Genomic DNA, 23,015 nt, shown 5'->3' on the forward strand with positions numbered 1-23,015 from the left:
TCCACAGAAGATAAGCGCTAGATGACAACCACAATGCTAAGTAATTGTATTGAGCCACCGCAGAAATAAATTTAACGTACTAATAATGACAAATCAAAACGTAACGTTTTTATGCATCAGACCAATTTCCGATAGAGCAAACACGCTAAGCAGCGGCAATACTACTTGTTACTGTGTCCCGCAATATAATAATTTTGCAAATTCAGTGATCCTATTCAAAGGTTCAAAAACTGACTTCTGGTATGAACGGGAGCAGCAAACAGCTTGCGTGCAGTTCTTTCCTTATAGACCTTCCAAATTAGCCCAAATGCAAGCGCGCTAACCGATGCAAGCCGATGCGTATGGTCGGTGAGGGTGCTTGGCCTTCAAAACAAGCCTTGCACGGCACTTACACCACACTGTTTCGACGTTTCTGTTTCAACGCTATCTCTTTATTTTTTCGCTTTGTTATTGAAAAATGAAATCCCGCGTTTGCTATTCTACATTAAATTATCCCGACACACTTGACCAATTAATCTAGATGTTAGCCTCTTTAGAGCTTATTTTTTCTTAGGAACGAGACAATTCCGCAAAGCTCCGCCTGCTTGAACTGTGGCAATGTGGCGTTTATAAAAACGTGTGCGTCGGTGTGTTTTATAAAGGCTTGTGTGCTTAACGCTATGGCTTCAGAGTTACCACAGGCAATAACGTGTCAAAATGTTTTTAGAAGCATTAGAAATATCTTCCAAGAGAGCTTTACAAATCGGGAAAACACCATGCATTAATGGAAGAAATATAGCTTCCGTATTGTGATTTCGTGCTCCATTGGGCAGTAATGCGATGGCACTGAAACTATTTTTTTTACGCTGCCCGGGGTTCCCCGTATGCGCCATTTTGTTGGCTTCAGCGAATTAAAATAAAAGCGACCAGAATGGTAGAATGTAAAGTTTTTTGTTAATTGCTCCTTAGCATTATCTAGAATTCTCTTTAAAAAACGTTTCCTTGCCGTTTTTTTGCCTGCAGAAGCTTAAAAACTGCCGGTCAGAAAATTCCCCGTCTCAAAACAATCTGAAACTCCGTCCAGTTTCCTTTCTCCAACTCTGAGTCATAAAATTCTTCAAAAAAGGAGAAAATTCCACAATTGGATCGTCGCTGCGGAACAGCTCATGATTCCCTAGTTTCAGTGCAGCGGTGGTAATCCGTTGCGCCTTCAGCAGCGAGAAGTATAACGCATTTTCGAGCACTTGCGATATGCTAACTATCTTCATAAGTGAGCCACAGTTAACTGACACCAGATGCACCTTCTTGAACATAGCCAGAGCTAAGCCAGTTCCTCTGCACATGGGCAATGTTTGCGCAGATACTTAAGAGTTACGTGCGCAAAGCAGGTGTACAGCTTGTTTTCGGTGCCCACTACTATTTGATGATATATGCTGCAATACTAACGCCATCCTTGAGGTAAGATATACGCCTGGCCTTCCGTAGCATTGCGGGGGCCCTGCGTTTGGACCCCACGGCGGCTCAACGTTATTTTTCTTCAAATTTGTAATCAAGCGCCTTTCAGCAATGATCCAATTACAGGATTAATTTCACATTGATCAGCATCAAAAACAAAAAATTAAATAACCTGTGCTTTCTTTTCTTTCGATAACCTGAGCGCCGCGGTAGCTCAGTGGTTATGGCGCTCGACTGCTGACCTGACAGACGTGGGTTTGATCCCGGCCTCGGCGGTCGAATTTCGATAGAGGCGAAATTCTAGAGTCCCGTGAACTGTGCGATGTCAGCGCAAGAACTCCAGATGGTCGAAATTTCCAGATCCTTTTACTACGGTGTCTCTCATAGCCTGAGTCGCTTTGGGAAGTAAAACACCCATAAACCATAAACCATTTTTCGCAATCTAACAACTGGCACCCTCTTTAGAGGATGCCAGCCAGTGTACTCTCTAGGAGCTTCTACTCCTCCAAATTGCCTAAGGAGTGAAACGCCTCCTTCGGCAAAGAGTACAATGTAATGCAGCGGAGCTATATAGTCACCTACGACCCGTACCTCATGAAAACTAGGTCCGCCCTTGATCCCGCTTAACGAAAATAAATAGCTCTCCATTTGAGCTGCAGAAAAGAAGTGATATGCCTGAGCAGAGGTTCTGGATCAGTTCCATTCAGCGAAAGCATGCTTTTACGTACATGAATATGAGAAGTGAACGTCTTGTAACTTTCGCAATTTATCCGAAACATAGCGCAATCGCTAAGTATTTTACGCGCTCCGGAGCTGCCATTCTTATTTTGGTACATCTGATTCAAAACGGTGACCTTCCGAGAAAAAGCGCTTCGCTGAAAAGAGCGATGCTAGGGTTCAAGGAAAACAGTTCTGTCAGATGCCGTAAACGTTCTCGATTCGCCGCGAAACATCACTCTAAATACTTGCTATTGCAGTGCTGGTACGGTGCGAATGTTCGACCAGCGCTTAAGTCAAGATTGACTTCGTTTTTAATACAAAGAAATATGCAACAGCACAGCAGTTATCTTCTTCACGAACGGTGAGGCTTAAACATACCGTGCACCATGAAATTGCTTCCGAGAAAATATTATCGGTGGCGCGCAGCTGCTGTCGGGACTGTTTCATCACTTACTGTGCTGTGACAACAAACGCGGCAGCTGCCTGGGAAGTTAAATGACAGAAGTTCACGAAACATACGCAGGAAGCGCCACGGAATTAATAATGAAAACATTTATAGGTGTTCAAAACCTGAAACTCCCGTTTCAGTGATAGTGAAGAGGTAGCGCACCCGCCTCACAACCCCCAAAGTTCCTCGGTTCGTTTCCTAGCTTCACACAGTTTTTTTCCCCGGCAGCATCTTAATAAAGGAGTATATCTACTCCTGCAGAGGGCATACTCTTGGAAGGAGTGCGGCAACTCTGGAAAAAGGAGTGGAATATAGGACAAGCGGATACTCCATCGAAAGGAGTTCCCAGTACTCCTTATGTTCTTAGAGTGCGGAATCTGTTTACTTCCTTCGTTTGTATGTAATAACGAGCCCCTCATTTTCCTGCACTTGCCCACTAAATAGATTGACGAGGTCCTTGGCTGTGGCACTCTTAATGCGATAGATATCTTAAGAGTGTTCTCGTACGTGTTTCTTTGTTGGTGTTCGATCACCTTCGCGGCAATACTATGCCCGCACTTATACAGGAGGGTGGCGCTGGTGCACATTTTCAAGGAGAGGTTACACGCAACATACATACAATCGAAAGTAGAAGATAGAACATCCAGCGCCGTAGTTCACCTGGTAGAGCACCGAACACGAAATGCGGAAGTCATGGGTTCGGATCCCACCGCCGGATCACACACGAGAAATAAATACACCAGGTGAGCGAGATTAAGTTTTATTTGCAGGATAGCTTAAATCCGCACTAAGACGAGAGAGAGCACGACAGGCGTAGTCCACCGCGCTTTGCACCTGCCGACAGAATGAACGTTTCTTCTATACCGTGATTTAATAAAGAATTTCAAACACTTATCTACGCTGCTTTCACTTTTCCTGCTGATGGTACTAATCAGCATCATTGAACGCGCCTCCTGATTTTTTCCCGTTTTTGCGGGCCGGGCTCAGCACATTCTTAATACTCGCAGTTCGACCTGAAAAATGTAGCACAACTACGTCAGCTGTGGCCGTTGCTTGGTCACGCTCATCAGAATCGTCCACAAACGACGTTTCATAGACGTCTTCTTTAGAGTATGTTCCCTCGGCCTCCATGAAACTTAATCCCGCAGTGGTGTCAGCAGTTAAGCCAGCTTTTCTACTTAAACCGGGGTTTTTCTTCTCGAAAGGGGCACTTGTAGTCGTAAAAGCAGGCTTCTGCGCTGTAGGCTCCGGAGATGACGTCAAGCTCAGCGTTGCAGGGCTTTGGATGTTGCTCAGCAGAGAGCGGCTCATGTGCGCAGCCATCACAGCGCTGATCACGATGATGCCTATGCAGGCACACACGCCGCAGATGACTCGCAGCTGAGGACACTGGTCCATGCCTGAGGTCGTGCTGCTCTGTTCCTTGCTGGCTGGCGCGTGCTCCAGGTAGACGATACTGCCAGCCTCAGACATCAGCGGTGCGGGAGGATGTTTGAAGCGCACTCGCGGGTTCTGCATGAGAGGGGTGTTGGAAACGACATAAATAATACATCCCTGTCTTAATATTAAAGTCACATGGTTTTGAGCTTTCGGACTGATGCAAGTACTTGTCGTCTGCATCATTCCCTGCAACGTATGGCTGACGTGTGCTGGCTCTGTGCGCAATACGGCAGCCTGCTTTGGGAAGTGTTGAATTCTGTTTGCTTCTCACCAGAAAAAGTGGTTTGTGAGTTGGTTAAGCCTCTGACCCTGATGCCATGCTACTGTCGTGTAACTCACTGAAAGCTGCGATGAAAGACAACCTGTACTCAAATGTCAGAAGCGATCAGGGCTCGACCGTGAACTGAGTACATTTATTCAGGGTTCCAACCCAATATCAGTTGTTCGGTCACATAGAGAATGTCGGTCTGCCCAGCCTAATGTAGCCATGGATTCACAAATATGCTTCAACGCATTTGCGTGTGAGGGCTTCACGTTATTAGACGGCACCTGAGAGATCGGATGGATAGGTTTTACGTTTACAAAACGTACTGGTCACTTACTGCAACCGCATTAGCTACTGTGTCAGCGTCTTTAGTGATCGATAAGCACGGTGTCGGCCACTGCCAGGGTAACTTCACATACGCTGCGGATGGAAATGCTTTTTCAGTAAGGCCTTGGATTAGCGACTCCAGCGTAAATGTTTAAGCATTTGTGCGCAAGGAAAAGTGTTCTAACAAGCAGGGGCATGATTTCAACAAGACATTGAAGAAATTACGGCTTTGAAGAAACAAACGTGCTCTAAACAGACGAAGACAGAATGCTAGACTACTGTGTTGGTCTGTTAAGTGCACCGTTGTTTATTAAAGATCATGAACGAACTTGCTCGTCAAAAGGTGTAGCTAGTAATTAGGACATACACTTAGTTCTGGTCAGATACATTAAACCTACTTTAATATGACCATTCTTTTCTGTTTTGAGAAAACTGACAACTTAGAGTGACGAATAAAACACAAACGCTAAGGGCAACAATGGGGCCACTTGTAATTCTGGGTAAAAATGTTTCTACTTGAAACGAAAAGATGTAGGACACAAGAAAAATAATCTAAAATTAAGGGCCCAATCAAACCTGTCTTTGATGCATTGATGGCGGCCGGTTTGAAGAAGACAGTTTTTTTAACTCATCATCATCTCTAATGGTTAAATTTACGAGACGCAACTAAAGAAGAGACATTATCCCCTTTTAGGAAGTCGGCGCGCGCCAACTCGCGTTACAATGCTATCGTCACATTATGCGAAAGCTGTGTTTTTTAATCAGCTTGTGAGACCGTTGCGTTGATCGTCGTTAAATTCGACATCAAATGCACAAATGTAATAAAAAAAATATTACAGATTTACTAAAGGTTTCGTTTTTGTTAGAATATCCAGTATAAAATCTCAATACCTTTCATCAGCACAGCAGTTGCATATCAATGGTAATTCTGTCTTTATTGCACCCATGATCCTCTCTTCACCTATTCTGAGCTCTTCTATTATCAGCAGTGTAGCCATTTCGGGTGCACGACCGTCAGCCAATCCGATGCTTCAAGTAAATACGTGATCTAATAGCGGAAAGTGCGCTGAGGAGCGCCCCGCGCACCTCTTTTCCCCTCTTCTGCCCTCCTCGTTTTTAACCGGAGCGCTTTCATTCCCTCCGCGCTGTCCACCCCCGTGCTTTCCTCCTCATTTTCTCATGGGAGACGCAAAGCGTTCTGGCTTTGACCTGTCTTTCTCATGCTCTGAAAAGCCGCGCGCCATCATCTGCAGCATCAGCCAAGCTACGACACCTACTGGATGAAGGCGTTGCCCAAATTTCTTTAATCAACCCTGCCCGGTGCCTGCGGCCGCCACCTTAATCCCGCAAAATTTCTAATCTCATCCGCCCACCTGACCACTCGATCTCCCTCTGTCACTATCACTTCCTCGCGTACTCCAAACCCTTACCACAATGTTAGCTTGCCCTCGCATTACATGCACTGGTAATGCTCATTTGTCCTTCGTCATTTTAACTGCGATATGAATAACTTGAATTTATTTAATAACTGATTCTGCTCTCTTCCTATCTCTTAACATTACAAACACCATTTTCTTTTCTTCAGGTCATACCGCTATCAGAAACTCAATTTCAAGCTTTTGATTAGCCTTCAAAGTTCTGCCACGTACGTTAACTGGTACTGGCAAGCTACCATGGTCATAAGCTTGCTACTTCAGCATTAATGGTAACGTTTGATCCACGAACTGAGAAGGCCAACAAAATGAACTCCTCCTTCTCGCCTAGTTATGCGACTCCCATTGTCCGGGTCTCCGGATTCTACGTGCCCTAAGTTGGTGTATTTCCTGAAAGCTTCTGATGCATCGCTGGTTGTCGTTAACTGTTCAGTGACACCCAGACTACTGAACACTAGTTTACATTTGTTCATATTATTTTCAGGTTCGCCGTTGAGCTTTACCATAGAAAGTCCTCGATCATGCATGATCAATGTTTCTTCACCTGAGTTTTTAGTAAACCACGGTCATAAGTTAACGGAAGGTTACGTAGAAATTCCGCATTAACATCTATTGCGAACTCTTCGCAATCCATGTTTTTCAATAACTGCTGTAAACACGCCGTTAACGGTGCTGCTAAAATCATGTCTCCTTGCCTGACACCTTTGTTTTATCTCTATCCCTATTTACGACTCTGGCGGTTGTTTAGCATCTACATGTATTTTCAACAACCTTCCACATACCTCTTCTACACGCTGGTACCGCCACGCTTACGAGTGCTGTGTTTTTCACTGAGTAAAATCTTTCTAGTAATCAATGAAATCTTTATACAGGATGATCAAAGTTAAGTCAAAGAGATTTCTTCAATCAGCCACTGAGATGTACGTGAAATCCACTTGTGCACATAAGTTATACGGCCAGGGAGACAAAAGGTGAGATAATATTCGTCTCTGTCAGGCACCTCTAATTACCTAAAAATATTTATTGAACTTTTTTTAGGGAATGCAGTGAGCCGGGCATGTTAATATCGGAAGTTTATAGACAAACATATTTTCAATGCAATTCTGTTTTGTACAAGTCTTCTAAATGCCCGTGTTCCGAAATGTCCGACTGCAAGTCTTCATATGTTCGTATAATTACACATGCAAGACTGATGACCAGCTCCTAGCTCCTCCCCCGGGTGAGGCGTCTGTTGCTTGCGGCGTTGTCTGGAAACGGGGTTAAAGCATAGATAAAGGTGATAAATACTCCCCTCCCTTTCGCTCTCGGTTGGGGAAATAAAAAATTAAGTTCCCAAAACCGCTGCCGAAACACGCAACCGCTCAGTCTGCAACGACAGCGACCGTGCCTTGCCGAGGCATGGGAGGCAGCGGAAAACCCGGAGGAGAAAATGCGTGCGTAATGGGTGCCCAGATGGACGGGCGATGTCTTTGCCTATGTTATGCAAATAAAGTAACTGCTGATTCTAATTCGTATAATTTGTTTTCTTTGAAATCAACAAAAAACGTGACTTGGCAGTGCGGAATACTCCATTTTGCTTTTTAATGTCCAATGAGCTCATGCACAAACCTGACTTTGTATGTAAACATGACACCCGTAAAGATATAGCTTCTAGAAAAGTCCAAAATATTTCCTACCGCAGCAGCGACACACATAAACCACTATCGCGTTGCTCCATTAAATCAGTACAGTGCTTCTGGGTTGATGGTCGCACAGGCCGCTTTTAACCCGTTCTTTATGGCATTAAAATCAATTCTCTCTCAATTGCACAGATATGACCTTTAATGCAGCTCCCCCAAAGCAGGCAAGCGTAGAAAAATCAAGGAATCTGGGTCGCAAACACACATCTGCATTGGACCTGATCCACAGTCGTTGAAATTGTTTGTTCAACAAGCTCTTTAATTGTAGAAGAGGAACGTGGTGGTACTCTATCATGCTGGACCAGAATTCGCGCGCCTAATTACGGAGCAGATCAGCGAAGTAGTCGACAGCACCAGCAAGTATTTGTTGCGCGCACCTCATTCTGTCGAGATTGTCCTGAAAAATTTTAGGACCAATAATACCATCATCTTGTATTTCACAATATACATTCACAAGAGTAGATATTCACACTCAACCATACTGGGTGCTTGTTTTTGCCGCAGTCAATAGTAATTCTCTTGAAAGCAGTCGCAGAAGTTGTAAACATTCACAGTGACATTCCGACAAAACCGAGGTTCATCAGTCCAAACTAATTTTTTGTAGGAATTGCTTACCGTCATCAATTTTGATCAGGCCCAAATATATAAAGTGAAGCCGCTTTTCAAAATCTGCTTTATTAAACTCCTGGCGAAGGCAAACGTGGTTCGGATGGAAGTTACAGTTCCTTAACAAATTGACGGCTGTTACGAAGGTGCGTCGTACTCTTAGTAATCTGTTGCAGGCTGACTAATGGCATGCAGTTAACGTACACTAAATACTCAATTTACAAGCCTTCATCGACAATCACTTTTGTGGCCTGTCCCTGATGTTGGTTTTAGGCGTTTATGCTGAGGCGTTGAAAAACGTTTATGAAATTTTACTTAATCGGACGCTGAAGCTTTGGCTGGCGAGCCGCTTAGAGACGCATCGCTCATGAGGCGTTGTCATTCATCTGAGCCAGTGGAAGTACACGTCTATTTTAAACGCGACAATGTTAAGGAGCTCGTGTCGCAGAAAAGCCGGTGTCGTCGGCGTCTTTGGCCGTGAGCGAAAAATGGCGCATCTCGGTGGACACCTGAACCGCGCCGTAAGAGAAAGGATTTTCCTTCCCTTACGGGAGAGCCAACGAATGAACGCCGTGAGCGGACGCACTTCACCTCAGCTCCGTGGATTCTATTGTAGTTCTAAAAGGCTTTCGGGAGTAATTAGGCAAGCAACTATAAATAAATAGGCAAGCAAATGCTTTACCTCGCGGGACTCGCGTAAGCGTGCCGGTGATCTGATTTAGATCATGTTTACAGGAGTTACAAGAAGTTGGTCAAGAGAAATAAACCAGCGAAAAAAAGACGCAGGACCAGGAGAAGACACACACAGACTGCAGCCGGAAAAAGTTGGTGGCCAGGCTTTCATGCAGCAGAGGTACACAACTACGTTTCGGCGCAATTTCCTTTTTTTATTGCGACTTACACATGCACCTACAAAAAAGATATGTACGCGCAGTCACCTACGCAAAACATATGCATCAGTCGAGATTTGGTTTTCGTGTTACCCTGGTAGGACGTGAAAGCCCCCCACCGGGTTAACGAAATCTCCGGCTTGCAGGCGCCGCCATGCTTTCGCTTCTCTATTAGCATCTTATCCGGCGGTGGCAGAAGTTTTCTGTTTAGTCTATAGTTCTCAACGATTTAGAATAGGTTTGCGCGCGTTCGTCCAGGTTCCGACAGTCCGGCGGTTCCATGGCTACCCGGAAGCAAAGAATATGGGAATGCGCTGACTACCCCGGAGTCGACGAAGATATTGATAGCAGAGAAAGCTGGGAAGCTATGTTGCGCAGCGAAGAAACCGCTGGGCAGAAACCAGCCAATCCGCCTGGCGGCTGATGCCGTGAACAGAAAAAACCTCTTTGTTAGCCTTTAGTCACGGAGTCTCCGACCCCCACCCACCAGGCCTGCGTGCCGGGGGCGGTAAGGGGTCTCCATTTCCGGTGAAAATAAAAGCTGTCATCCATCCATCCATCTGTCCAGTCGAGATTTCCGCACGTGAAATTGTCGCGACTTGACTTCCGATGCTGGCGCAGTCCGCGGCGTCATTGGTTCCGCCGTTTTCTGAAGCTGCTTATAGCTCGAACGTGCATGGTGAAAGCCCATACTGTTCAACACTGCTTAAATTATCCAAAATTTTTAAAACGTAGCCCTTGAAAGCCAGCTGAAGCAAAGCGCTACGCAGCAAGGTCGTCAGTTCCGTACTGAGATCCCCGTGGATGACGTCACGACAGTCCCGGCCAATCGCGGGCAAGAGCAGCGTTTGCTCGGCGCCCTTAGGCGAAGAGCCCGTTTTCTTCTAAAAAACAGCTTTTTGCGTTTATTTCCGCTCTTTTTGAATGAGATATTCTTTTTCAGCGGAATAAAAGCTATAAAATGATGAGAACTCAATTTTTTCCGAAAAGTGCTTCAACTGCCTTTTAAGCGTCGTCCAAATTTTTTTCTTGGGTGGAGTACGTCGTCCCGGAGGAAGCAGCTATGTAAGTGACGTGGGTTTCAACGTTATTCTTCGTGGCGGTTTTTCACAGGCGGCGCTAAAGCGGAGGCAATCTTGTAGCTCGAAACGAATCCAACCCGTTGACGAGATGATGTCGCAATGCGATTGCAAGCAGTGCGAAAACGTGCCGAAAAATTGTTTGCCATGATGGACCTTAAAACTGTAACGCCTAATGCTGACCCCACACCGCGCAGTCACTACTGTATTTCCGCAAGCGAGATTGAAAGAGGAACATACATCAGCCGTACATATGCCATGACCCCGCCGACAAACAAAACGCAGCACGCAACATCCGCGTTACAGAGGGTAGAAGCATTGCACAGATCCGCGCAGTCTTGCATGCGTAATTATAAGAAGAGATGTGAAAACTAGTTGGTTATATGACCTTATATATTTATTTATTTTTTATTCATTTTTTATTTATTATAACTTGACATGCCCCAATACAGGAGTATAAGATGACGGAGTGGAGTTCAGGGCAAACGGTTGTTTCTATGGATGGTCTGAATGATGATGGGTCGGAATAAAGTACGACGCCGTTGGGCAAGTGATTCGAGTCCTTTGCAGTGCGTACAAAAAATGATGACAGAGAAGCACTTGTCCGGACAGGGAGAGGGCAAACAGCCCTCTGGTGGTTTGTGCGGCTGGACATGGGGTGGGCAGGGCTGATATGAGAATTTATCATGGGATGATAGCAAAACTCATGAAAAGGCAGTCTTGCAACAGTACGGCGGTCTGCCAAGTTTGTAAGATGAGCATTACGTTTTAGTTTAGTTACATTTACGTGATAGGAAAAGGCCAAGCGAATGAATCTTGCTGCGCGGTTTTGTGTTGCTTGTAGTATGTTAGATAGGTTACTGTGATAGGGGTCCCAAACAGCGCATGCGTATCTAAATTGCGAGGACTGAATGTTAAATAAGCTAATAATTTTACTGATAGGAGGCCTAGGTGAAGAGTTCGCCGAAAATAACCGAAACGCGATTAGCATTTACTCGAACGTTCATCAAGAGAGTTTACTTAATTACGTGACTTATGGTGGCAGTTATCTCATTTTGTATCCCCGTGCCTGCGTCACTTATGTGCTGAGGTGGATTTCACGTACCTCTGAGCGCCTAACTTTAAAGCGTAGCTTTGGTTACCCTGTATAAGGGTTCGTTATATTCCTCGCACTGCTTGATTACTGTAATGATTGTACGCATATCCCCGATTGTCGAGTTGCCTATGACCCATTACCTGGAATATGGCAGATGTGGTATCTGAAATTTATTACTTGCTTTATAATCATCACCATGTTTTCGAGGTGTTTGGAGGGGTCACTATGGCTTGCTTAAATAAGTGTCCGTTAACCCTGCCCCTTGTTACACTAGTACACGTATTAAAGTGTTGGCACTCTTCCGCTCTCTTACAAAGGCTTTGACCTTCACCAGAAGACAACAGCTCCATAACTGAGCTGATGTCCTACTTGACTGTCATACCTGCCCTAAAACGTGCACCCTCATATTTGGACTAATACACGCATGGCGAAAAATTGGAGTACAGTGATTATCATTCCATCGAGCTTAAAAATGCAGAGAAGATTACGCCTAGACGGGAGTTTCGACACACGAAAGTTTCTTCTTCATTGTCTTGTTGTTCCTCTGTGAAATCGTCTGTTTTAGACGCAGACAGCAGTACTTCAGTTAACTTCTGGTCCTATATCCATGCTTATTTGGATTTCCTCGCACTTTGCATTCATTCATATAGTACTCGTAAGCTTAAGAAATAGAAAATATTGTTGGTTCGAGGCTGTCAGGCCGTTTTCCTGAGAGAAGAAGTGGAATAATGAAATAATGCGTTGGTAAACAAAAGAACTAAAACTCAAAGGGACTTAAACTGAATTGATGCACTGAAGAAATTACCTTTGCCTGCGGCAGTGGTGGTAAAAGTGGCGACAGTCCAAATGTGGGCTGTGGCCTTCTCCATGCAGCAATCCTCGGAGAGAGCAGCCCACTCAGATCGCTCAGTTCTTGCGCCGGCGCCTGGTCCGCAGACAGTCGAATCCGGTGACTGGTGAAGTGCAGTCTGCAGTTAAAATTATGCACTATATGCAGTGGTTTGGCTCAGTATATGACAGCAGTCAGCTTTCCACACCACAATACCACTTCATAAGTTCCAACCATGCAATGTTGTGGCCCAAAGTATTGCGCCTTTCAGTAACTGTGATGGCCGCCTTTTTGCCGCCCCTCTCCTTACCCATTTTACAAAAGCCAGAACGACAGAATACCCGGAATTGCGGACGGAAGATTGTGGAGCATGCGAAAAGCGCCAAAGTTACTTTTGCATGCTGTGGATGACAGTCACTCTCCCAAAACTCGCAGTCATGGTGAATCCACTGTTAGGAAAATAACACCTGTGATTATTTCAGTTTAGTGGCGGGCACTACCACGTTCTTAAAAACAAATATCCGAATATCCGAATGTCCTTTCTAGATATGATTCTTGAGCTTCGCTGCTCTTCCTATCTGCTGTGGCACTAAGCTTTTAAATTTTGCCTAATAATCGGGCGTTACGCGTCGCGCTATTTTCGTCGGTGTTAGATTCTGATAAAAAATCCAGATATCACTTTCCCTGCTTCTCCTATGCTGCTTTGCTCGTGCTTATCATTGATGTACCGATGAATTTTTTTCCATTCCTCGATCTGCAATGATTATCCAGATTTCTTACTAGGCAGTACACTTTGGATAAAAGCCGAAAAATAAACTGATCAAGGTGGGTCGAAATCAGTTTCCAAATTCCTTTTATTTCAATATTGCTAACAATTAAAATTGCTCTCCATTCATTAGGAGTCACACGCAGCGATGTGTAATCAATGATGTGATAAAGCGCTGAATGTACTCAATCCTGTATCGCACAAGGATGGGGACTCCCATTGATCTATGAACATAAAGTTCATAGTGATCAATTTAGCATATATGGGCATTCCATTAAACCTATGGCGTCATGCTCTTAAGGCGAAGTTTAGGTGCTTATGCGTGGTGTTTAGCAAGTGCTTATGCGAGGGAAATGCTACTATACAGAAAATGGCACCCCATGCCGCCCGCCCCGCTTATCTCCCACACACTTGGCACTGTGTGGTGCGGGCAAGCTTTAAGGCAGCCGCGATTTTAATAGGCCTTCACGTCATAATTCTAAATGCTAGCACAGAAGGGCTTCACATGGTTTACCTGCAACTTTGACACATTCGACGCTTTGAAGGCAGTCAAATTCTCGATCTGAGTTGCCCTTCAAAACTAACTCTTTAAGAAATACAGTTCTTTGCATATAAATGATATTTACTGCAAGATCAAAACTTGTACTTGTAGTTTTACCGTCTCACTCTAATCAAGAAAACATCTCTATGTCTTTGATCGTTTTCAAAGCAGCTTAACGCTCCTACATGTAAGCCAATTAGAGTAGAGTTTCTTTACATTCTTCTAGAGATATGCCCTGCGCCTAAATTATACTTAAAAGTGCCATACTAAGAATACTAGCTACAAGAAGTATGTCAGTGTCCATATAATGAGATGCTTTCTCCGCAATCCCGCATTCGTTGTGCAAAAAGTAACGCTAACTCTATGTGTGCTAAGTTAATTTAAATGAAAACTTTTTAATCGCTCCGACTGATTTCATTCGCTTTATGTGTGAAATCCATTCCCTCCATACACAACTAACCTTCATCTTTCTTGTACCCTCCGATACGCGCCCACGTTACTACGCTATGGTGGCCGTCAAAAGCATTCTGCAATTAAAATGTTTAACCTTTCGCACCCCGCTAGCGTTCCAGCCATGAAATTGACTTTCAATTGAAGGAGCATGAAGCCTCGCTGCTGTTCATTTTTCGCAATGTATAACACTATTTGTAGTCTCTTCCTGCACGATGTTTTCAGCTACCCAAGAATATGTGGTTTTTAAACCGTCGTAATTTGAATGTTTGCATACGCGTTATCCCCAGCAGTTTTCACTCCGAATCCGCCTCATAAAAAAAAAACTACAGGAGATTGGAACAGCCGACGGTCCAAATCACAACGCGCATTATCAGCACTCACCCAGGTGGTGTAAGCGTTGCGTAGCCCCTGTCTGCAGGAGCTGGTGGCGGCCCTGTTGCCGGACTGTCAAGAGGGCACATCGAAAAGTGGAGCTTCTGTTCGTCCTCACGCACTGCCTCCCCAGGACTGGCGGGGCTTGGGGTTGGATTCGGTTGCGCTGGCGGGAGAATTTCCGAAATCTTGCGCCGGAGAGCCGCGCCTTCTGCCGCCGCTCTTCCATGAGTCGGTGCCTTGCGCTGAGGCGACGCGGGAACTCTGCGATTCGGACGCCTTCTTGAGTGCCTCATTCTGGTGACAGTCAGGTTCAGTTCTCCTGCTTCTTCTTCACCTCCTCGCGACAAGGCAGCCTGCTTTCATGTCGTCATTGTCCTTGGTGTCCATGCTCTACTGTAAACACTTTGAAAAACCCTAATTCCGTTCTGTCAAGGGCCTCCACACAAGAAATTTGTGTTGCGCCTGAAGGCTTATTTGAAAGCTGTGTCAGCAACGATGAACAATGATGTATAACCGAATCAATGGGTTCTGAATACGGTACGTAGCAAGTAAACGCACCTAGGGTAGAGGGCGAACTGTATCTATACTAACCAGTTTGATCAAACATAAAAAAACAAACCAAACGAACAATGTAATTTCATGACCGCATTTGATGCATCTATTTGGCGTGTCCACAACACAAAACCTTCGATTTTCCTCCCCAGTGCCGATTTAGAGCAACGCTTCTAATCTTGTAGGTTATTGTTATGAAATTCCTCTTTTTCTTTATACTGTACTGATTTACTGGAATGTGTTCACTTACTTTCCTGGGGCTATTATTAAAGTCCTTTTTTAGTGTTTTCGCATTACTTTATTTTCAAACACCACAGCAAGGGTGCAAAGGTTGGGACTTTCTGCTCATCCTTGAGCCACACCACCATCATCATCAAAATTAGTGAGGCAGGGGATGAGAGGCAACGGAATTGCGCCTCGGAGTTCCCCACGAATAGCGCAAACAAGTTTCAGGAGCTGAGGAAAACACAATCTAGTTCTTGCTTAGCGTCAATGTCGAGAGTGACTGCCCAGCCTTTCAGAGCTGCTGGACAGTCATAGCTCGTCTCTACTCTGCTTCTTAAAGGTAAATTTTCTGGTGGATACAAATACGTGCAGTGTTTCTCAGCATGCTGACCTCTTCTGAGACCTTAGGCTGTCTTCTTCACAGGAATGAACAGAACCAATGTGGCACAGGTTACTGATTGAACCGCATTTCATTTTTTGAATTAGCACAGAAATGTGCAGAATGGTCGCTGGCATGTGAGTAGAGGCTCAAGAAAGCGGACAGAAACTTTATTTGAATTTAAATAGGCTTCCGTCGAGTATTCCTGTCTTTTTCGACTCATCCCATTATCGCATTTTTCGCCTGCCAAGCACCTCCAGCAGTATGACGACCCAAGGAGAGCCGTGCAGGTAGGCTTGGGGGGGGAGGGGGCGGGGTGAATTAGGGCGGCACATTTAATCCCAGGGCTAGGTATATGTTGTAGTTGTTGTTAGCCTATCAGAAGATGGCACATACCCACACTGGAGGATCGGCCAAGAATCTGGTGGCTATTCACCTGTACTCAGGTAATTAAAATGAAAAGCACGCGGGAAAGCAACACCGGAGGATACTTCCACATCAAATGAAAAGGTATAAAAGTTTTGATTTCAAAATTAATAATAATAATAATAAAATAATATAGAGATGGGCTGAAAAAGAATTATTGAGTCAAAATATCCCAAGCGCGCCTCTCGAGCCAACCGCTGATTTGTCGTAGTTTTGATTAAGCTCTTAGGCTGCACGGTGCTAGGCACGTGGCAATATTGTATGCACTGAGAAAGGCAATTCATATCTGCGAGTCATCGAACTCTAGATAATGCGGAATAACGGCCACATATGTTCAGGTCAGCTTCAGTAGGCTTAAATTTAGAGCAACCGTGATTCAGAGCACACGCACTTGGTGCTAATAACTGATGAGCGAAAACTGTCGATGCGATTTGACGAGCGCCAACAGAAGATCGTCACGCAGACGACATGGAATTGTGCTGGACCACTACCGCTCCATGCTATTGAAAATGTGACTACACCGCTCGTCGGCCTCTCGCAACAGCGCTTACCTTGCGAGCAATCCTTTGGCGTCTGAAACTGCATCTGGGCGTGGCTTTCTTTGAAGCAGCTCATTGCCGCTTCAGGTTCCCGTGATAGTGAATTCCCCCTCGTCTGTAACCAGGCAGGATATAATGCGCCGCTGCATAAAGGTGGCTTGTATGGCTGTTTTGACTTGTCAACTAATTCTCTAGCGTCCTAGTGACGGGACGACTTCAGCTTCTGTACCATTCGTGGCACTCAAGCTTACAAGAGATCTGATTAAAATGGAAGGTCACTGAACGTAACCGAACTAGAAATGAAGGGCGAGGAAGTCCGGAGAAAGGAAGGCTGCACAGGAGCATCCACGGTGATAATAAACCCAAGCTTCACTGACGATCAGGCTAAGATGAAAAGGTGCAGTTTCAGAGCCAATGAACTTGCAAGGCTGCCTAATAAGAAAACGAAGTTAAGTTGGCGGCTGTGGAGAATTCATTTGGATATTGACCTCCACCACAGCAGCTACTGCAGCTTCAAAGGTTCACCAAAAACGTCTAATGATGAATTATTCCAGCAGGACCATATGCAAGGACTTAGAGAGCAAACTTGGAGTAAATAGACTTTGAGGGATTACGCGGATGGATCGCAAAGGTCAGGGACACCATCAGCGAAGATTGGCCTACAGGCTTGGCCGTTGAGCTGGAGCTGAAAGGGCTGCTCTGTGCGAGCCAGCTTTGCCTTCCACTGCTAATAGCTGAGCTCCTAAGAATTACTTGTGTACGCTCCAAGTTGCTCGAGAGAATTCAAAACCATGTAGAGGTTGCTGGAAACGTCTCTGCAGACCATCCATATAAGGAAAGATCTATTTTCACGACTCCAGTGTAGCCTTTTGGTGCGTCTTGGCATCGCGTCTTCTGAGATAGAGCTGTTGATGGTGGGTATCGGGGTCGCTTCTCGATACAACCTCGGTCAAGATGACGCCCGCTCCGTCCCGGACAGGAGTGCCGCTGAGTGAAGGGTTCGTTAGTGGAGAAAGAAGACTTGGTTTATTATACATATTTACAAGCTTTCAAGTTCAGAAGGGAGCTCCTCCAACTGCATCCGCAGTCCAGATTTATACACTGCGTCTTCCCTAGATTCCCCAGGTAGGGGACGCCCTCGCCGTGGTACCAGGTTGTGGACAAACTCACTATCACACACAAACAGACACCTCAGCACAATGGACACGCCTCTGGCATAAGTTGAGCCCGAGGGAGAGGGGTATGCGGCCAGGACCCCGCCGGGCTGGCAGGAGACGTCAGGTGTTCAGCCCGCTCTCCGCCGGTCGGTGAACTTCGAAGAAGCCGAGGCGCAAAGCCGGAGCGTCCCGTCGGGAGAAATTCCCTAGTGGTTCTGCCATTAGCGATGGCCGGCGAAGCCCGCAGACGAGCCACTGTGGAGATCCGTTCCCACGCTGGTGCTGTACTCGTGAAGCCAGGAGTAGTCGGGTCGGTGGAGACGTCGGGGAAAATCGGAAGACATCCGGAACCACTTCGCGGCCGGCGACAGCGACTCCTTAAAAGGATTTTCGCAGAACCCTGATCCCCGCTTGTCTCACGCAGCAACGACCGGGCGAGCGCGGTAAATGCACCCCGCTGACACCTGGCGAGAGATTCTGTCTTGGTGGCAATCCTCGAGACATGCTGGCGCCAATCCCAATAGAGCATTATCTATGACATTCGGGATTACTCTGTTCCCCTCTTCAGGCAACTGCTCGGTGCTTACAAGATTTCATCTAAGCTACGGCGCCCAGGAGGCGCCTAAATCTGAGACGACTGCTTCATGATTTCTAATTTTTGTTCTTTTACTTATACTTAGAGCAAAGGTTTTCGAGATGACATTATTATTATGTTACACTTAAAATATGTAGAGATGACAGAACGCTACTTTCAACACATTTTCGATCGTGTACATATCTACCTGACAGCAGACCCAACAGGCGGAGTGCATATGATCGCGTTATTTCTTGACGAAGACAAAAAAGTTGAAAAGAATGTGAGAAGAAGAAGTGACTGCCACCGCCTAACCTCTCCCATCGTGGCCTCTCTGCACTGCCAAGGACTTCTGCTACAGGGCCTAGACGCCTGCAGTCAAGGAGAGGGTAAGAGATTAAACTTGTCATCAGATAGCCCAGATGAGTACGCGCTTTCCTGATTACTACGCGAGTATTAATTTCTCACTCCTGATGAGTCTCACTATTATATGCTGCCCATTCTTGGACCAATACGTGATTCAGGGTCTATAATGGTTACATAGAGCAGTTTCCAGAATTCTCGCTGTCGCCCCGAGGAGCATGTGAAGAAACATAACAAGCAGCTAAAATGCACAGAAGGGAACACTTTTTTTTGCAGAGCCTGCAGTACAGTTTGCTCATAAAACGGCTGCCTGAACTACGTTCGAATGTGCTGGAAAATATTTTAGAGCTATGCCTTAAGGAACGTGGCGAATATCAATCCCGCCACGGCGACTAATTGGCTGTTTTGTTGTGCAGCCGGGCGCTAGCTGCGAATTTGGGTTCTCTATCCGGTAGTTACTTTTGGTGTATCGGAAGAAAATAACGTGCCTTTCAGTGAAGAACAGGTAGCAGAAATGCATGAGCGTAAGACCAGTTAACCATCCAGAGCCCAAAATAATCAAATGAATAAAATTCCGCACATCACATCACCCGGGTACATCTGCTAGCTGTAAGTTAACTTTTTCACGCGCTTGCTGTAGGATAATTAATAACTTCAATGCTATTTCATTATTCTGTATAACTTCCACAAACCCAATCTGTAAAGCGCAAATTCTGAAGTAATTACATAGGCTGTGTTAAGGCCACAACCGTAATGCGCAAGCGCCAATAACCAACACCTCTGAGGAATGTCGACTTGTACAGCTGCTGTAAACAGCCCTCTAATTATATTCTGGTGCTGTGAACTCGTCACATAGGCCAACCTTTTCCTCTTCCTTGTCGATGGAGACAAAATGCACGAAATATAATCGGCGTTGTAACTGCAGAATATTCATCACCAAGCTCGACTGTCTGTAGACAACAAAAAAAGACGACACGCGCTTCGTTTGGTGCAAGCCTCCAAAAAATTAAACGAAAATATCTTGCGGCCCCGTTAGTAATCTAAACATTAATTCGCAGGCTCTGACGAATGGCGCGACAGACGCTGCTCCAGTCGGCCCACGAGCGGGCATCTAGACATAGCCCCGTGCTCACGCCATCGAGTCCTACGAGCCCACGGGTGAGTACGGAGCTAGCTGTTTTGCAAACATTAATCCCACATGCCTATCAGTTCCTTAGGCTGTTCACGGTTTTCTTTCTGGGAGAAGTGTATGACAATCATCGAGCACGCTTGCTGTGCCGCCGCCAAGTAATTCAGTTTTTTGTGGGCACAGGTCTGCCCTATAAACAGTTTCTTTAAGAATCCCTTTACGCTGTATTTCTTACTGCCGTCACTATTACGTGACGATAATTATATTCTCATAGAAAACTATTAAAACATTTTGAGCGAAACAAGCTACGCGAAACCAAAGGCGCTTTTGGCGATTGGCGTGACCGTCAGTTGGCGCTCAAAGCAATATCGCCAAACTATCCGCTGGCTTTTTGATGGCTAAAGCACACTAAGCGATAACCTCGTTCATGATGCTTCTTGAGTGAGCGAGCGTAAGCTGGAGATTTTCTTTGGCAATCATGAAGCGAATATCAACTGATGGGTAATTTACTGTGTCGAAGACGCAAGGTCTGCCTTAGTAAATTACCCAAACAAAGGCTACGAAATACAAGCCTTAAAATGCGATCACTTTCGGAGAGAACACTCACGGCTGTTTCTCTTTTGACGCAAGAGATCCGAACTTGAGCTGAGAGTCTCCAGCAGATTACGCAAATGGCTGCAAAATCCCAGCCAGATTTAGTATTTGCGAACTGCGTAAGGTCTCAGAAAATGCGTTCAATATATGTTTTGCGCTTCATTTGGACCTGTATGCGGTGAGGTACTTTAATACTCAAGCAATCTTTTGCAGGACTTCGAAGAGCCCATCAGATGTGCTTCAGGCTTCAAGTCCTCCCTACTGGTTTGTGCACTTCGTCTTTTACGCGCTCTATTTTGTGATTCAAATAGCTAGGCACCTCTTTTGCTCAAAGCAGAGCGCACTGACATTCAGCGGTACCCATGTCTGAATACCTTTTTTTAAACGGGTTGCCCTGCATGTTTATCGAAAAATGGTTTAGCCAAAGCACCGCTTTTTTAACCATGGCACAGGTGATCGCAGAAATATCTCATTGCAACACTGTTTGTCGCAAATACTATTTTGTAATTTATTAAATGTTGCCGTGGTTTTTAACCAAAAATATTACCTGACCACGTTGCAGAGTTCCAAAAACTCCACGTTACACGAACCTGGCAAGTCCTTCGATAGTAGTACGCTCGCTGGCGGCTATTCCTACCAATGAAGAGAAGCCCATATGGGAGGACCGTTTGTAACTTTGTCACTCCACAAAATGAAGCCGCAGCATAGTGCCGCAGGACAACTAGTGCGATGCTGGCTCCGCCGGTGATGCGCGCTTCGCCGCTCTTGTAGATCGCCATCTTCCTAGACTACTTTAAACGGGTTATGCCTACAATATATGTTGTAATCATGAAACCTTTTCTTGCTACGAATCAAAAGCATTTATAGATTTCAGTTACGTAATAAGTGCGCCGTTTCAAAACGTTATTACGAATAAGGGGTCTTTTAAAACACACTATAAATGAATGCGGGCACGATATATATCTGCGTTGGAAGACTGGGCATGTTCAGGCTATAGCTTTCGCTTTTTTGTCAAGCTCAGTTGTCGCAGAGTAAAAGACTGAAAATAATACCTTGCCTGAGTGCTGGCAGCCTATGAACGTGTGAATGTTAAGTAGAAAATGAACGATTTTGCATATATGGGCATCAATCAACCAAAGATATCACGTCATACCCTTCAGACGGAGTTAAGTGCCCCCTCCAATTGAATAATTAACGCCTGCTTTCGCATGCCTACTCTGTTTAGCTATGTTAAATCCTTGCCAATTTTTCCCAAGGAACGTAGAAATTTTCGAGCTGGTGAGGCTAGAGCGAGTCTGATTGCTCAATTTTTTCACGCCGCTTGTCCAACGGCTCCCCTGTGCAGCTGCGACCGCTGCTATAGGTAACAATAGCAGCACATGAGGAATTCACAGCTGGCAACGGCTCTGTATTTACCAGAAAGGCTTTTAACGTGAAGCTCGGAAGAGCTATCTGCACTAATAGTAGGTGCTTGGTTGTTAATATTTCGATTAAAAAAAATGTGGCTCCAATCCATGCTGTGAATGTGGTTGGACAGCGAAGCATAAAATGACGCCCAATTACCTATTGTGACGTGAAACCAGAGACAAGTGAAATACACTTATTTTACCCTTTATTACTTCACAACGACATTCACTACTGCTTGATGATCACTATGATATACAGTGAAATTTTCAGCTCTAAAGGTAGATAGTCTTTGGTAGGGTTCGATCAATGCATGAACAATGAATGGTTGTCAGTTGAGCTGCATTGGTGAAATGGTGTTCTTATTGTTCACACGCGCCTTGTCATCCATAATGTGGTTTTGATGCTTGTTTTGTTTTTCTAATGAAAACGAGTACTGAGCTTTATGCGGTATGCCCGCTTATCATTTACCATTCATAAATTTTTATATTTCGTTCTTTTAATTTTGAATTTTAATGTGTTTGCTTATTTTTAAACTACAATGATTTGTTTGTTTTTTATTTGTGTTTTTTTAAATTCTTCTCACATTACGACTCCTCTATGATCAGTATGACACACCAGCTATATGCTGTTGGGTACATTTCCACTTGGAACAGCACTGAATTTTTAGCCTGGCGTTTTTTGCTGACGAAGCCGATGACACGGAAATTTAGTTGGACGGTAGAGGTAATATATGGTTCACAATAACTGGACCATTTTCACGGGCCGCAATCTTCATGTAGAAGCGTATCATGCTGCAATCGCTCGCTTTGCTTTTGTTTGAAACGAGATAAGGAAAATTAAGCATTATTACGCAAGCGGGCTTTCACACATATCTCAACCTAAAGAAAAATTTGACGTCTCTCTCGCTAGAAGTGTTCTATGAGAATAAAAAGACGCCCCTTTGGCGAATACGTCATGAGTGACAGGTGTATTGAAAAGATAAAGCCAATATTTTATGCTATAAAAGCGCATAAGAACGTTGGAATCGTCTGAGACAGGTAGGTGGCCATCATGTTTGGGCAAACAGAGACTAGTTGAAATGCCTGCTTCAAAACCACAATGCGCTGTGAAAACAATATGTGTAATATATGCAGTCTTTTCTGGCGCATGATCTTTCTTGGTTTTATTCGGCTAAAGTCGGGCCACAAAATTCTTTTTTCGGCAGACAGGTGGTGATGCTTACCCGTGTTTCGCCATAATAATTGTTCTGTGGAAGAGTTAAAAGTTGAAAAGCGTGTGCATAGTTGCCA

General features: G+C 45.0%; 1 protein-coding gene across 1 annotated transcript; it reads right to left on the bottom strand.

Annotated features, from left to right (window-relative positions):
• Nucleotides 1-3,465: 3,465 nt before the first annotated feature.
• LOC144123158 (uncharacterized) lies at nucleotides 3,466-12,374 on the bottom strand. Its single transcript, XM_077656041.1, has 2 exons — nucleotides 12,223-12,374; nucleotides 3,466-4,114 (listed from the first exon to the last, which is right to left on the bottom strand). Exon 2 carries the CDS (start codon nucleotides 4,073-4,075, stop codon nucleotides 3,530-3,532), a length of 546 nt encoding a protein of 181 aa, XP_077512167.1. The 5' UTR covers nucleotides 4,076-4,114; nucleotides 12,223-12,374; the 3' UTR covers nucleotides 3,466-3,529.
• Between the last annotated feature and the right edge of the window lie 10,641 nt (nucleotides 12,375-23,015).

Source organism: Amblyomma americanum, chromosome 3 (assembly GCF_052857255.1).
Source record: "Amblyomma americanum isolate KBUSLIRL-KWMA chromosome 3, ASM5285725v1, whole genome shotgun sequence".
Lineage (NCBI taxonomy): Eukaryota > Metazoa > Arthropoda > Arachnida > Ixodida > Ixodidae > Amblyomma > Amblyomma americanum.